This window comes from Rattus rattus, chromosome 2, assembly GCF_011064425.1.
Source record: "Rattus rattus isolate New Zealand chromosome 2, Rrattus_CSIRO_v1, whole genome shotgun sequence".
Lineage (NCBI taxonomy): Eukaryota > Metazoa > Chordata > Mammalia > Rodentia > Muridae > Rattus > Rattus rattus.
This window is the reverse complement of record NC_046155.1, coordinates 6,076,266-6,091,062: the sequence shown is the minus strand read 5'-3', so window position 1 is coordinate 6,091,062 and position 14,797 is coordinate 6,076,266. Positions and strand designations below refer to the sequence as shown.

General features: G+C 45.5%; 1 protein-coding gene across 2 annotated transcripts in view; it reads right to left on the bottom strand.

The window, feature by feature from the left end:
* LOC116893615 (tumor necrosis factor receptor superfamily member 26-like) overlaps positions 1-14,797 on the bottom strand; it is a 29,634-nt gene that overhangs the window by 3,445 nt on the left and 11,392 nt on the right. Inside the window, exons 5-7 of one of the 2 annotated variants that reach the window (XM_032895326.1) lie at positions 4,115-4,182; positions 733-843; positions 155-189 (exon numbers count right to left, since the gene is read on the bottom strand). In XM_032895326.1, coding sequence (XP_032751217.1) covers positions 155-189; positions 733-843; positions 4,115-4,182 — 214 coding nt within the window. The remainder of the gene's footprint in view (positions 1-154; positions 190-732; positions 844-4,114; positions 4,183-14,797) is intronic. The other variant, XM_032895327.1, reaches the window with a different exon arrangement.

Below are 14,797 nucleotides of genomic sequence, written 5' to 3'. Positions count from 1 at the left end.
TAGCAAACTTAAACTTGTATTTCCAGAACCTGGCAACCTATAGCTGAACCTCTGGGAGGAGTGGGATGCTGGAGTCCCATTAACCCATCCCTCCATCCCCTGCTCCAGGCTGGGGCACTCTGAAAGGTGCTCTTTGCCATCATGACCTACTTACTTGAGACGGTGTCGTTGACATCCTTGCTCTTCTATCTAGAACGAGAAAGCCAGAGAGCTTGTCAAACACTCTGCCTTTCTGAGACTGAAGAGATGGTTCAGCAGTTAAGCGTGAAAGCTGCTCTTGCAGAGAACCCCAGTTCGGTTCCCAATACCCATATCAGGCAGCTCAAGCCCCTTGTATGTAGTTCTAGCTCTAGGGCATCTGATGCTTTGATTTCTGGACACCTGCTGCATACATGTGGCATATGTGTATGTGTGTGTGCGATTGCATGCGCGCGTGCGCACACACACACACACACACTGCACCGTGCACTAATGCACAAAAGCACACGCATTTACAGGAACACACACAGTTACACATGCATTTTTGTCATGGATACAGACTGCTCTAGCCTTCACTCACCACTGTTTCTGTTTGTTTGTTTGTTTCTTGAGACAGGGTCTCTCTGTGTAGCCCTGGCTGTCTTGGAACTCACACTATAGACCAGGCTGGCCTCAAACACAGAGATCGGCCTGTCTCTGTCTACTAATGCTGGGATTAAATGCATGCACCACCACTGCCAGGCATTCACTCACCTTTTTTATAACAGCAGTAGTAAATGATGACAATGACAGTGGCAATGACGGCAGCGGTGGCAGCTATGGAAACCAAAATAACCCAAAGCTCAGGGGAGTGGCCTGACAGTCCTGGAATGAGAGAGAAAAGACTGAGGCAGAGCAATCTTCTCTAGAGTAACAGACCACAGAAGTTCCTGTTTCACGTCTAGGCTCAGAGGCGTGGGCTCCTGATAAGGTCCTTAGAAGGAGCAAAGGGTGTCTGCGCCTCACCAGAACAGCAGCAGGTGGCTCTGCTGCCCACAGACTACTGAGGCCACTCAGGAGTCCTGGCCTCCCTCCTTGTGAAATCACAGCCCAAGGAGAGCCCAGGAGGTGGATACTTTGGGGAGGGAACAGGCTAGAGGGAACTGTGGACCCCAGGCTCTGTCATCTGCTACCTGAATGGCTGAGGGTCAGTGAAGCCAGTCTCTCCCACACAGCACTCAACCTAAAGGTTGTCTTACTCTCAGATAAGACCTGACTATATTTTGTGTGTTTAATTATTGTTTGTTATTTGTATTAAGTATCCTTCTTTTTTTTTTTTTTTGTTGTTCTTTTTTTTCGGAGCTGGGGACCGAACCCAGGGCCTTGCGCTTCCTAGGTAAGCGCTCTACCACTGAGCTAAATCCCCAGCCCCATAAGTATCCTTCTAAAACTGTTGCTTATTATTTATTTACTTTATTTTTAGTGTTTAATATTTCTTTCCCTATGTGTAGGTGTTTTGTCTACAGGTATGTCTTGCCCCTGCGTGCATGCAGTCCCTGTGGAGGCCAGAAGAGGGCTCCAGATCCCTCAGAACAGGAGTTACCTAGGTGTTACTTTCGGTTGTGAGCCGCCATGTGGGTGCTAGACATTCTCTGTAACAGCAACCAATACTCTTAAACAATGAGTCATCTCTCCAGCTCCCACTTACTTATTTTTCTTTTAAATGCAAGATCTTGCTATGTAGCCCTGACTGGTCTAGTACTAGATAGATAGCCCAAACTGGCCTTCAATTCACAGGCCCTCCTGCCTCAATAGCCTATGCAGTGGAGTTACAGACCTGTGCCCTCACACTTGGGTGTTTATCCTTACTTTATTTTTTTTATTAAATTTCATTTTAAGTTATTTTACTATTTAATTATTTAAATATCACATGCTTTGTGTACACATGTGCATGTGCGCTCTGGCACACACGTGTGTGTACAGACGTCAGAGGAGGATGTTGAACGGCTTCCCTATCACTCTCTGCTTTATTCCCTTGAGACATGGTTCTCCTTGAACCTGCAGCCAGGCCGACAGCCGGTGATCCCCAGAGATAGAAGCACGAACACACAAAGTTCTGAGATTTGAACTTAGGTCCTCGTGCTTGGGCAGCAAGCACTCTTATCCACTGAGCTCCCCAGCCTTATTTTTTTTTTCCTTTTCTTTTTTTCGGAGCTGGGGACCGAACCCAGGGCCTTGCGCTTGCTAGGCAAGCCCTCTACCACTGAGCTAAATCCCCAACCCCCCCAGCCTTATTTTTAAGACAGCTTTGCTCAGTTTGTTCTCTCCATTCAACTTTGGTTTCAGGTTTCTCAGGATTGAAATCCACATAACAAGTGCTTTTATCTGCTCCCTGCTTATAGGATTATTTTGTAATGTGTATGAGTATTTTGCCTGTATGTGCATATGTACACCATTTGTGTGCTGGGATTGAACCCAGGTCCCTTGCAAGAGCAAGGGATCTAAACCCCAGAATCATCTCTCCAGTCCCTTTCTGCTTGTAGTTTTTTTTTTTCTTTTTTTTTTTTTTTTTGGAGCTGGGGACCGAACAGGGCCTTGCGCTTTACTAGGCAAGCGCTCTACCACTGAGCTAAATCCCCAACCCCTGCTTGTAGTTTTTAATGGAAACGTTCTTTGAGTTGGGGAGATGGCTCAGCTGGTAAAGTACTAGCCATACACGTGAGCATCTGGGTTTGTAGCCCGAGCGCACACACAGTCTACACCTGTAACCTCAACACTGGCATGGCAGGGTAGAGACAGGCAGATCCCTGCAGATCATTGCCTAAACCACTCTGGCCAAATTGGTGAGACAGGTTCAGCGAGAGACCCTGTCTTAAAAAAAATTGGTGGAGGAGCTACTCTTCCAGAGGACCCAAGTTTGGTCAGGTGGCTCATAGCCACCTCTAATTCCAGCTCTAGGGGATCCAACATCCTCTTCTGGCTTTGGTAAGCACCTGTTCACACAGCATACATTCATGTACATGCATATTATATATTTATATATAATATATTAATATACATATGTGTATGTATATACATACATAAAAATAAATTTTAAAAAAGGGGAGAGCAATGGAGGAAGACACTCAGTGCTCAGTGTTGCCCTCTGGGCCTCACGCACAGATGCACACATGTGTGCACACACTCAGACATACACAAACACATATACTACGCACATGCATATATACACACAAAAAAACTTCTGTGGAAGTGGACAAGCTGATTTTGAAAGGTAAATCAACATGTCCCAGCTCTCAGGGGTGTTCACACCACATTGTAGACAGAGGATAAAGAGGGTTCAAGTCCTCAGACATCAGGACCCTCCCTGAAGACAAAACCAGTGGCAGACACAGAGTCAGAAGGCCCAGACTCACAAATACCTTGGTTTGAGACTGAGGTATAAGGAGGAGAAGCTCCAACTAGACTCTGGTATTCCGTTTGCTGACCAAGACAAGATTTCTGTATTTTGGGTTATGAGCCTAGACATTAACAGCTGAGCCATCTCTTCAGCCCAAAGATGAGACTCCGACCTCCAGCCTCCAAGCAAAATCCAGCCCACTGCTTGCTTTTGTAGTGTTTTATTGGCACATGACCAAACAGTCATTTATTCATAGTCCCTGGTATTTTTTCTACTGTGGTAGAATTTAATAGTGACTATAGATGCCAATGTTGCCTTCTCAGCTGCCTTAGTTACGGTGTCTTTTGTTGGAGTAAAATACCACGGGGGAGGAAAAGGTTTATTTCAACTTATAGCTTGAGACTATCATCAGGTGACTTCCAGGTGGAGAAACAAACAGGGCAGGAACGTGAAGGCAAGAGCTGATGCAGAGGCCAGAGAGAAGTGCTACTTACTGGCTTGCTCAGCTTGCTTTCTTATAGAACCCAGGACCACCAGTCCAGGAGTGGTACTACCCACAATGGACCACATCCTCCTACATCAATCACTAATTAAGAAAATGTCTCATCGGAGTGCCTACCAGTCAATCTGATGGGTGCCATTTTCTCAATTGAGGTTCTTTTTTTCCCTAAATATTTCTAGCCTGTGTTAAGTCAACATAAAAACTAGCCAATGCAGCAGTAGGAATTTTTAATGCGAATTTAGGAGACAGGCCCTTACCTTGCTTGGAGTCACACACAGTGTCCATTGTGGCATTGCATTCCTTGATGACTCTGCCCTCAGGACAGCTGGAAGGAAAACAGGGCATGTCACTTCCTTCCACCCAGGCAGCCCAGAACTTCCTTTCCACTACCCACAGGGTTAGGAAGGATCAACCGCATCCCAGCATGGTGCTATAACTAGCCATTCTGGCAAAAGCACTCTGGCGTGATTATAGTTTAGGTGTCTGTGATGGTTAGGGGAAGGACCCTCCCTCCTCCTGGATAGAGCGCCTGGCTATCAAGACTGCACGGAGCCATATTGGATTTGGGCCTAGCCGCTTTTTGACTGCATGGTTCAAGGTGACTCTGGGCTGTTTGGCCACAGAGACTCACCCCTTAGATGACTGCCATAAGTCTTAAGATTGTTGGATAAAGCCTCTCCCATGAATTTACGGCACAGGAGTATAACATTCAAGGGATGCCTCAGCTCGAGCAGATACCAGTTATCTCCTCAGTCTACACCCAGTGTCTCCACCACCTGACCTCATCGCCTGACCTCTTTGCCTCCAGCTATCACTGCCTATACCCTCATCTCCCCCCTCCTTCATATTTCACAAAGGTCACCCCCTACCTGAAAGCCTTAAAGCTGCAATGTTCATCCCAATAAATCTAGACCTTGACAACAGAACTCTTGCTTGGTCTCCTTCTTCTCTTCACCCCATTTTGGCCCCACAGGTAGAAGGCCTCTTGGGACCCTGAATAACTGGGTCCCCGCTGGCGGGACAAGGGCGCCTGAACAGGGACCCCAAGCAAGGCCGACTACAGGACAATTGGAGATAAAGAGAGCTGCAGGGAATCGAGGGACTCTTCAGGCCGCATCACTCGTCAAAAGGCCGCTGGAGAGGGAGGTAAGGACCGGTCGAATAATTGTCGTCTAATTGCCATGGGGAAGGTATTGTCTAAGGAGGCTTGTTTCATAAGAGAAATCAGCGTTTACTCAGGAGAGGAATAAGAGTTAAGAAAAGGATTTAATCAAATTTTTTTGTTTCATAGATGAAAAATGTCCTTGGTTAATTTTAAGTGGCCCCGATATTCACCCCCATACTTGGAATAAGGTTGGTCAGGAGATTAATAGGCTTTTTGAAAGCCGGGCGACCCAGTGTCATGGCTTTTTCAGTTACTGGGGGTATCATTAGAGACATTATAATAGATGCTGAGGAAGGAGGCGAGAGTGCCCGCCTCCTAGCTGCAGAGGACTTCTTACAAGCCTCCCGGCCGGCTTCACCCTAACAATGAAAAAGAAAACAGGGGAGCCGCATTCTCCCAGCCCCTTCCATTGTTATTGATATGCCTGGGGGTGAGGGAAATCCTCATCAAAGCCTTATGCTCTCTAGAAGACCCCAAGATGTCCAAAAATTCAAAGATCATTTATCCTTCTCTTAAAAGAATTTTCTGGGAAAAACAAATGCTCTGAGTCAGGTCTAGATCCCGCCTCCGAGGCCGAATTAGAGGAGGAAGCTGCCAGGTATGAGAAAGAGAGATATGGTCCCGAGCCACAGGAGACTCAGATCTTCTTCACTCAGAGGTCTGGGTCTGTCTGCCTCCCACCTTATCTACCCCCTATATCGTCAGCCCCACCTGCACCTCTACCGGTTGCAGTAGTGGAGGAACTGACTCAGACTAAGACTGCACTTCAAGCACAAATTACTGGGCTTAAACAGATCTTACACCTACAGCAGGAATTGGGGGATCTTACACTAGAAATCCAGGACTTACAAGAGACCATGACTAAGGGACAGTATGCCCAAAAAGGGCCAGCTAAGGCCAGTAGAAAACCCCAACCAAAACTAACTTTCCCAGTTATGACTAGGGCACGCTTGCCAGACAGGCCAGGGATGAGTCTGAGTTAAACAGTACTAGAACACTAAATAGGTCGGCCAGAGACGCAGCGCGAGCCAGACAGTACTAATCGTAGAACCATAATGAGGAACAAGAAAGTGAAGAAGAAAATGACTATGAGGAGGGACCCTCAGATTAGGAAGAGGAAAGCCCTGATCAGGATGAGGTGGGACCTCGTGTCCCATACAAGAAACTTAAACTCAAACACATAAAGGAATTACATTCAGCTGTTAAAAATTATGGTATGAATGCCCCTTTACCTTGGCTATCCTAGAAGGACTTTCGGGTCTGGGTATTTGACCCCTAGTGAATGGACAAGGTAGTACAATCTGTCCTCACTAGAGGACAATATTTGACTTGGAAATCTGAATTTATTGATAAAGGAGAGCCCTTGCTGCTAGAAACAGAAACAATCCCTTAAAGTAAATCTGCTTCCTGGATGGCAGATAAGCTATGTGGAGGGGCTCATTTGCCTCTGAGGAAAAACAGCTGGGGCTGTCTCGGTGTGCTCGCACAAAGCAGGCGCGAGGTGGCTTTGTCGCTTGGAGAGCAGTCCCGCACAGGAAACCACCACCCCCTTAACTAAAATAATCCAGGGGCACAAGAGCCCTATGCTCAATTTGTAGGGAGACTACAAAGAAGCAGCTGAAAGAATCCTAGGTCAAAATGAAAGTGAAGGGCTTCGTTAGACAGCTTGCTCGAAAATGCTAACTTTCGGCGTGTAGAGCCGCACTTGAGGCAAGACCAAAGACCTTGATATCCCAGGCATGATTAAACTTTGCAAGGATGTTGACTCTTTTTCTCACCAAGTATCTAAATCTATCAGCCTGGCAATTGGGGCTGTGTTCCAAAGAGCTGAGATTCTGGTCACCCTAGAGGCAGAACATGTTTCAAATGTGGACAACCCTGGTCATTTTGCTAGAGAATGCAACACCCAAAACCTAGCCAGTCCCCCAGCCCTGCTGGATGGCCCACTGCCCCGAGGGTTTGTCCCCGCTGCAGGAAAGGCCGTCACTGGGCCAGGGAATGTCAGTCTAAGACTGACATTAGTGGACAAACCCTCCCCCTGCGGTCCAGGGAAGAAAGGGGGGGCCCCACAATGGGGCCCCTATCCCTGGTGACCACCCTTCAAGTGCAGCATCAAGCTCCTGCAATGCCAACTTATCCCGGGCAACAGCAGGAAGTGCAGGAGTGGACCTGTGTTCCTCCACCACCAGGATTATAACCCTGAGGAAGGGACTGTTATCACAGAATCTGGAAAGTTTGGGCCCCCGCCTGGCATGTTTTTCTTAATAATTGGGCGAGCCTCGAGTGCTCTTCAAGGACTTGTCATCCTTCCCTCTGTAATAGATGCTGATTATTCTGAGAGATTAAATTTCTAGCCACTGCCACGCAGGGCCCTTTAACGCTTAGAGCCGGACAACGCATTGCACAGGCCCTACCGCTTCCCTTCATGGGGCAGTTCCCTCATAAAGTAAAGGGCGTGGTTCTTCCTCCCTGGCTCTTCAGATGTTTATTGGGTACAAAAATTAACTGATGAAAGACCCATGATGTCTCTTTGGCTTGATGGCAAACAATTTCAGGGCCTTTTTAGATACAGGGCGGATACAACAGTGCTCTCCTCAGACACTGGCCCTCAACCTGGTTTAAGGCTACTGCCACACATTTAAAAGGGATAGGTCAAACACAGGATACCTCCAAAGTTCAAAGCTCTGACCTGGAAAGATAAAGAGAATAATACAGGCACAGTTAGGCCATTTGTAGTTTCTGGACTCCCTGTTAACCTCTGGGGAAGGGATATTCTTTCCCAGATGGGAGTGATGATGTGTAGTCCCAATGAGGTCATTACTAACCAAATGTTAAGGACAGATTCCTCCCCTGAAAAGGATTAGTAGAAATGAACAGGGAATCACAGAACCCTTGACTCCACGCCTAAAAACAGATAGGGAGGGGGTTTAGGAGCAGACCTTTTTCATAGAGACCGCTGTTCCTCCTGCACTCCAGGCTGATAAAATATCTTGGAAGTCAAATGATCCAGTCTGGATCGATCAGTGGTCCATGCCTCAAGAAAAGGTTCAAGCAGCCCTACAGTTGGTGCAGGAACAATTATTACAAGGGCACCTTGAACAGTCCACTTCACCTTGGAACACCCTATTTTTTTGTCATAAAAAAGAAAAATGGTTCTTGGAGATTGTTACAAGACCTTAGGATGTTAATAAAACTATGGCCCCTATGGGGGCCCTACAACCTGGCTTTGCCTTCTCCAATAGCTATTCCTAGAGACTTTCATAAAATAGTCATTGATATAAAAGATTGTTTCTTTTCTATTCCCTTCATCCGGAGGATTATTGCCGCTTTGGCCTTTTCTATCCCTGTCATTAACCATGTGGGCCCTAATCCCGCTTTCAATGCGTGTGTTACCACAGGGGATGGCTAATAGCCCCACCCTGTGTCAAATGTATGTGGCCCAAACTATAGATCCAATAAGGCTGCGTTTCCCCTCTGCTTACATCATTCATTACATAGATGATATCTTGGTTTCCTCTGCTTGTTTACAGGAAACTCAAAAACTAGCCCAAATTATTGTTCTGGCCTTACAAAAAAGGGGTTTCACCATTGCCCCTGAAAAAATTCAGACGCAATATCCCTTTTTGTTTCTTGGATTCCAATTAGAACCTACATCCATTTATTCTCAAAAGCTAACAATTAGAAGATGCGGCTACATACCTTAAATGATTTTCAAAAACTTTTTGGGTGATATTAATTGGCTTAGACCTTACCTTAAGCTAACCACGGTGATTTAAAACCTCTATTTGCAATTCTGAAGGGTAGCCCTGATCCTAATTCCATTAGGGTTCTGACTCCCGAGGCTGAAAAGTCCCTACTAAAGGTTGAACAGGCTATCAGCCAACAATTCATAGGTTATTTCAGCCCTCCAAGACACTGTATCTGATCCTTTTCGCTACAAGGTTTACCCACAGGCCTCCTATGGCAAGATAATCATCCACTAATGTGGATCCACCTGCCCATAACCCCCCTAAAATACTTCCTACTTATCCCTCCTTAATTTGCCAGACCATTTTCTTGGGGCTTAAGCTGGCTACTCGCCATTTTGGCCGCGATCCCGATATTATTATTTCTCCATATTCACAGGAGCAGCTTGCTTGGCTGCAGCACAGACATGATGACTGGACAGTCCTGCTGTCTATTTATCAGGGAACATTTGATACTCATATACCAGGAGATAAATTATTACAGTTCCTCCATGTTACCCCCTTTATCTTCCCAAAGGTTACACAGCTGAAACCTATACCAAATGCCTTAACTGTTTTCATAGATGGATCTAAGAATGGAAAGGCCTCCTTTGTTGTTAAAGATCAAGTTTTTTTTGTCAATACCCCATACGCTTCTGCCCAATTAGTAGAACTTTATAGTGCTTTAAAAATATTTAAATTAATAAATCAATCATTTAACCTTTTTTCTGATAGCCATTATGTAGTCAGAGCTCTCCAAGTCTTGAGACTGTCTCTACTATACAACCTCAACACCTACCTTTAAACTATTTTCAGAAATACAAAAACACATAAGGGCCAGCCAAACCCATTCTTTGTGGGCCATATCAGAGCCCACTTAATCTGCCGGTCCTTTAGCCAAAGGTAATGACTTAGCTGACAGGCCCACTAGACTGACAATGATTGCTTCTCTTAGTGATTCCTTACAAGAAGCACAGATGGCACATTCACTCCATCACCTTAATGCTCAAACATTGCGTTTAAGTACAAAATTACTAGAGAACAAGCCAGACAAATTGTCAAAATTGTAAAACTGCCTGACCCTACTTCCTGAACCACACATTGGGGTTAATCCCAGGGGCCTTATCCCGGGAGAAATATGGCAAATGGATGTCACCCCATGTCCCATCTTTTGGAAAACTAAAATTTGTACATGTTACCATTGATACCTTTAGTGGGTTCATATGTGCCCTCTGCACACACAGGAGAGGCCACAAAAAGATGTTATTGCTCATATCTCTACACATTTTCTGTTATGGGACAACCCAAAATGCTAAAAAACGGATAATGGGCCTGGCTATATTAGTCATAAATTTAAACAATTTTGCTCCCAATTTCAAATAAAACATATTACAGGCATACCTTATAACCCTCAGGGACAAGGAATTGTGGAACAGCACATCAAACCCTTAAGAATACACTGTTAAAAGCTTACTGCCCAAGAAACTCTTTTTATTCTCTTAAAGGCAGCTTAAAATTTTATTATCCCATGCCCTTTTTTGTTTTGAATTTCTTAACTTTGGATAATCAATTTCAGCCGACGCTTATGGCACCCTCAACCAAGATGGATCACGCTCCACGTTCTTTGGAAGGACCCCCTAACTGGACAGTGGCAGGGGTCCTGACCCTGTGATAGTCTGGGGAAAAGGGTCCGCCTGTATTTATAACTCTAAAGAGGGGGAGCCAGATGGCTCCCCTGAAAGATTAATAAAGCTTTACAATAAATTTCAAACAAATTCCAAGATTGATAAAGCCTTATAACAAATTCCAGGGTGGCACCTGAGAAAATGCATGTTTTCTTTTTCAGAGCAATGAAGTTCTACTGGATTCTACTGAAACTTCTCTTTCTAACTGTGCTGACATCCGGAACGTCAAGCCCCTATCAGATTTGGAATTACACCTGGGTAATTATAAATGAGGCCGAGATACCGCCTTTACACCTCCCACACTGGCCCTAACCCCACCTGGCCACAATTAACTCCAGATTTTTTTGTAAACTAGCTGCAGGAGGAAATTCTTACTGGGGGGCCTCGCAGACAAATACTTACCCCTAATTGAAGCCCCTCATGGGTCTAGTTTTAATGAAAGATATGTCGGTTGTGACACTGTCCATCGACGCATAACATTAGGGAAACTGACTTTTATGTCTGTCCCGGATCCCACAGAGATCGCTCCCAAACTATAAGTGTGGATACAGGGATCAATTCTATTGTGCCTCCTGGGGTGTGAAACCACAGGAGACGATACTGAAACCCACCTCCTCTTGGGATTATATCACAGTAAAAAAAGGGTGGCACAATTCTAACAGAAACAGTACTCAACCCAGGAATGCCGGAACACTGAGCCTTCCAAGGGCTGGTGCAACCCTCTTACAATAACTTTTACTGATGCTGGGAAAAAGATCACCCAGAAAACTGGCATAGGGGGTTTGAGTGGGGTCTCGATGTATGTTGCCAATAGAGACCGGAGTAACCTTCAAAATTAGATTAATTAAAACCCCCCAACACATAAGGCCTCCATTGGGCCTAACCCCTCATTGCATAGCCAGGGTTCCTTGCCGCCCAGGGGTGGTGACTCAGCCCCCCTTAACACCTCTAGTCCTCCAACTACCCTTTTTCAGCCCACCATACCTGTTGGGCCAATGTCCCCCACAAGCCTGATTTTATCTGTTCTTAACACCTCAGCTCTTGCCTTGGTATATCATGAACAGGAAACAAATACCTCTATTTATGAGGAATGCTAGATGTGTTTTTCAGCTAACCCTCCTTTCTATGAGGGGATAGCCACTTTTGGCAACATCACATATACTAATAACACTGGTGGTCTCTCTTGGAACACCATAGAACTCACTATCACAGAAGTCTCAGGATAGGAAGCTGCCTCCTCGGAAGAACATGCTCCTCCTAAACAATTATTAGAAATATGTAATCATACCATAATCGTTGACAATCAAAAATATATTTACAAGCCCCCCAATATACTTATCTAGCATGTTCCACTGGTCTAACCACATATGTTATAACATCTCAATTTTTAAAGACTAAAGATTACTGTGTGCTGGTTCAATTATTTCCCAGACTCAGCATACATGAGCCAGAGACTTTTTCTTAAATCCTGGGAAAAGGGCTGATATGCCTCACAAGGTAAAAAAGAGAACCAGTAACTGCCATCACTCTCCCGGTTCTCCTAGGTCTAGGGCCATGGGTGCAGGCACTGGCATCGCTTCCCTCGTTACTTCCCATCAATACTATTACCAGCTTAGTGAAGCCATAGATAAGGATATTGCTGAATTAAGAGATGGATTAGCTAACAAAAAAAAAAAGACTCAGTTGCCTCGTTGTCTGAAGTAGTCTTACAAAATAGAAGAGGCCTAGACTTAATCTTTTCTACAACAAGGAGGACTTTGTGCAGCCTTAAAAAGAGGAATGCTGTGTTTATGTAGATAAGACTGGACTTGTAGAAGACAGTCTAAAAAAGGTGAGAGATAGCCTAGAAAAACGAAGGAGAGAGAGAGAGCAACAAGAGTCTTGGTACCAAAACTGGTTTTCTACATCCCCATGGCTCTCTACCTTGTTGCCCTCAATTTTGGGACCCCTTGTGGGCCTACTTTTGTTGATTTCCTTTGGTCCTTGGGCCTTCCAACGACTTACGCGCTTTATTAAATCACAAATAGATTCTGCTTTGCCTAGAAATTCTGTTTCAGTACATTATCATCGCTTGGAGACCGGAACAGATGAGGAGAACCAGAGAGACAACGAACAAGATGAGGTGCCTACAACTTATCGGGAGAGGCTCAATTTCCACAATCTCTTATATTAATGCCATCTGGCTCTTACTCTTTCGCCCCTGGGCTCAAGTGAGAGGAATGAGAAGATGACCTGATGTAGCTATCCTCAGGGACGGGCAACTTCCTCTGACCCTTGACAATCTAAGGCAGGAACCTTGGGGCGACAAGGTGATCCTATGACAGATAAGGCTGGGGTTGAGAGGTCGATCCTAAGACAGAGGTGGCTACACCCTGTTTAAACGTACAGGCCGATCAAATGCTCCTCTGCCCAGTTTCTCCCCCCCACCCACAAAAGACACACGTATAGCCCAGAATGGTGTGTTACAGCATAAGTTCATTCCTAGACATGGGGTGCAGCCTAACTGCAAGAGTGGCTTGCCATGACCGAGCTGGGCACTCTGTGAGGCATGTCTGATCTCTCTCAGACCACTACTTCCACCCTAATGGTTTTTTTATAAGAGAAAAATGGGGAGATGCACGGAGCCATATTGGATTTGGGCCTAGCCGCTTTTTGACTGCATGGTTCAAGGTGACTCTGGGCTGTTTGGCCACAGAGACTCACCCCTTAGATGACTGCCATAAGTCTTAAGATTGTTGGATAAAGCCTCTCCCATGAATTTACGGCACAGGAGTATAACATTCAAGGGATGCCTCAGCTCGAGCAGATACCAGTTATCTCCTCAGTCTACACCCAGTGTCTCCACCACCTGACCTCATCGCCTGACTTCTTTGCCTCCAGCTATCACTGCCTATACCCTCATCTCCCCCTCCTTCATATTTCACAAAGCTCACTCCCCCTACCTGAAAGCCTTAAAAGCTGCAATGTTCATCCCAATAAACAGAGACCTTGACAACAGAACTCTTGCTTGGTCTCCTTCTTCTCTTCACCCCCATTTTGGCCCACAGGTAGAAGGCCTCTTCGGGACCCTGAATAACTGGGTCCCCGCTGGCGGGGACACAAGACCACATAGAGGAAAGTCTTCCTAGAGACAAAGATGAGGAAGAGGAAAGCAGGTACAGACAAGCAAGAGCCTCCATCGCACTAGAGTTGAAGGCAGTCTTCACTCACATCAGGTTCCTCCCCTCACAGTTCAGAGGCTCCTGAATTATGTTTAAGCATGTGTAGCCTGCCTCAGAGGTGTAAGCTATAGCCTGGTGTGGTGGTGAACAAATCAAAGCACTTGGGAAGCAAACACAGGCAGAATGTCGTGAGTTCAAACCAGTCTGGCTGGGACTTCCAGGCCTACCAGTGATGCACAGTAAGACTCTGTCTTAAATAGAAGAAGGAGTGTATGTGTGCAGAGAGATAGGTTAGTGGTTAAGAACATTTTCTGCTCTTCTAGAGAACATAGATTCTATTCCCAACATCTACATGGTGACCCACTAGCAGCTATAACTGCAGTCCCAGGGGATTCAACACCCTCTTTGGGCCTCCATGGGCCTCAGACATGCAGGCAAACCCCTATGCCCATAAAAAATAAATATTTATTTATTTTATGACTTTTTTACATGATGATTCATAACAGCAGCAAAATTACAGTTATAAAGTAACAACAAAAATAATTTTTTGAGCTGGCAGTGGTGGGGTACCCCTTTAATCTCATCACTCAGAAAGCAGAGGCAGGCAGGTCTCTGTGAGTTCAAGGCCAGCCTGGTCTACAAAGCAAGTTCCAGGACATCCAGGGCTACACAGAGAAACCCTAATTTGAAAACCCAAAATAGGTAGGTAGGTAGGTAGGTTGGTAGGTAGGTAGGTAGATAGATAGGTAGGTAGGTAGATAGATAGATAGATAGATAGATAGATAGATAGATAGATAGATAGATAGATATTTTATGGTTGGGGGTCACCATACCGTGTTAAAAAGAACTGCAGCATTAGGAAGGTTGAGAGCCACTGCCCCAGAGCCTGCAGAGGGCGTGAGGACTGGTGAAAACCTCTGATGTTGGACTTCTGGGCTCCAGAAGCACACAAGAATAACTTTCTGTTTCATTCCATGTATAGTTTTGTAAGTGGTCACCAGAAGAGGACATTCGAGTCCCTGGAGCTGGGGCTATAGGCAACTGTGAGTCCCTTGATGTGGGATCAGTGAACTCAGTCAGGTCCTTAGGAAAGCAGTACATGCTTATCCTTGGGCCACCTCCCTAGCGCTCCTTCCCCACTCCTAACTGAGTCACATTTGTCACCCTCTCTGCCTAGAATTCTGTCCCCCAAACTTTCATGGTC